The 2,158-nt window shown below is 27.5% G+C and overlaps 1 protein-coding gene across 1 annotated transcript; it reads right to left on the bottom strand.

Annotated features, from left to right (window-relative positions):
* Positions 1-1,018: 1,018 nt before the first annotated feature.
* LOC111370319 (agamous-like MADS-box protein AGL8 homolog) lies at positions 1,019-2,152 on the bottom strand. The gene is made up of 3 exons (XM_022991993.1): positions 1,853-2,152; positions 1,254-1,332; positions 1,019-1,172 (listed from the first exon to the last, which is right to left on the bottom strand). The coding sequence occupies exons 1-3, from the start codon at positions 2,035-2,037 to the stop codon at positions 1,104-1,106; spliced, it is 333 nt and encodes a 110-aa protein (XP_022847761.1). The 5' UTR covers positions 2,038-2,152; the 3' UTR covers positions 1,019-1,103.
* Between the last annotated feature and the right edge of the window lie 6 nt (positions 2,153-2,158).

Genomic DNA, 2,158 nt, shown 5'->3' with positions numbered 1-2,158 from the left:
TAATATTATTTTAATAAAGAATGTGTGGTTGAAAAAAGGAGATAAAAAAATACATTTTGAAAAAATGGGTGCCAAACAGGCCTAAAAATTGTGGATATATTTGACGCCATTTTAAGGGGAAAATAAATTTTATAATAGTGTTTTTAGGAGAATATATGGTTTAAAAAGTAGAATAATTTTTGAGTTTACGTACAAAATTATTTTATTGGAAGTGTGTGGTTGAAAATAAATTTGAGAAAAAATGATAGTCTGTTTAGTTTGTATTTCAATTTTCTATTTTGAGGGCTTGTTTTATATTTGTTAAAAGTGCGTTCATTTTTCAAAACAGAAAAATTAGAAGAGGTTTGTTTTGAAATTTCGAAAAATCATTTTACGACATTTTTTTTTTCAAAAAAATTATTTATTCAATGAAAATAGAATTTTTTGTATGTTAGTATATTATTACGTAATATATATATATTAGTAAATCTTACAATATTTTTTCTACATACAAAAGCAAAAATAAAAATAAAAATGGAAATTAATGACGTTGATTGAAAATATTTATAACTGTGTTAATTTAAATATAGTTTTTAGAATTTTTACACAAATAATTATTAATAGTTTGAACTACTTTTAGTTTTCTAAAATTTTTATAAATTTATTTTTTTAGAATTTTTTAAGATTTTATTTTCTCAAAATCTTTATTTTTTTATTTTCCTAAAATTTCACAATTTTACTTTCTTGAATTTATTTTTTTTATATTATTATTATTATTTATAAATTTTATTTAAATGTTTGTTTTCCATATTTCAAGTACTTCTAAAATTTTCACTGAAAATGTTCAAAAATATCGAAAATTGTTTTGAGTATTGTGTTATAAGTTTAACTTTATTTTCGAAAATACATTTTTAGAACCACCATGCCTTACACATTTTGAGTGTTTTGTAAAGCTAAAAACTGAAAACAGCAAACTAAACACTTCTAACGCAATATCAAACATGGAGAAAATGTGTAATTAAAATTAATTATTAATTTTAACTTCAATTTTTACTCACTTTTAGACCTATATCAAACAAGCACTAATTATAACTGAGGGAGTAGAGATAAAGTGGGAGGCTCAGTTACCTTTGGCTTGTTTGCAAAGTCTCCAATCTGGCCTCGAGCTTTGCATATTCTACCGTCCAACTTACCTGCCCAAAAACTGATGTTCAATTTCCAAAATTGGGGTAAAAAAAAAAAACTTTTTCTAATTAAAATGAATTTTAATTTACAGGGGATTCAATGTTCGTTGCTGTCAGCTGTGATTCTTCATAAGAATATCTTTCATATCGTTCGAGGATCCTCCCCATGCTGTAAAGAAACCAAGAATTTAATGGTCTTTCAGTAAACTATCTTTATATATATGTTCAGTTAGTTTTTTAATTCATTTTCTATCAGCAAAACTAATTTGATTTTAAATGAATTTATTAACTCCTACAGTATTCTTATGGTTGGTAATAAAAATAAAATTTTATTAGTTAAAAATAAAAAATATTATCTACCTAAATTCAGCATCAACTACTATGTTGTGCTCGATTGGCCCCTTGACAAATTTCTATACTCATTTTCTATCACAGAATTGACTTCAAGTAGTCTTCACCTCTCTTTCACAGAGTAGAGGTGAAAGGTTGCAAAAACAAGAAAGCACTTGCATGAAACAAAACACACTCTCGATTCGTTACTTGATAGGACTGAACAATATAAATCCTTATTAAATAACACTCGACGAACGTAAAAAAGAAAAATAAGATCAAAAAGTTAAATCTAGTCGAGTAAACGAGAACTAGAACGAGAAGGAGAAGGAGAAGAGTGGATATAGAGGCATCCATACCAGGCACCAGTAGCATATTCATAGATCTTCCCTTTGGGCGAAAACACAATCAAACCCACATCTGCATCACAAAGAACAGAAATCTCATGAGCTTTCTTGAGAAGCCCAGATCTCCTTTTCGAAAATGTCACATGTCGATTTATCTTCTTCTCTATTCTCTTCAACTCAACTCTTCCCCTTCCCATGTATATATGACCTATTCTCTCTCTCTCTCTCTGCGTTTGCTGGAGGTAGAATAATTAGCTGTTTACACAGCAAGAAAAGGATTTGTATGCGAATGAAAAGTTTTCCAGATTTAGGTTAAGA

Source organism: Olea europaea, chromosome 21, assembly GCF_002742605.1.
Source record: "Olea europaea var. sylvestris chromosome 21, O_europaea_v1, whole genome shotgun sequence".
NCBI classification, from domain to species: Eukaryota; Viridiplantae; Streptophyta; class Magnoliopsida; order Lamiales; family Oleaceae; genus Olea; species Olea europaea.
This window is presented reverse-complemented; position numbering and strand designations above follow the sequence as displayed.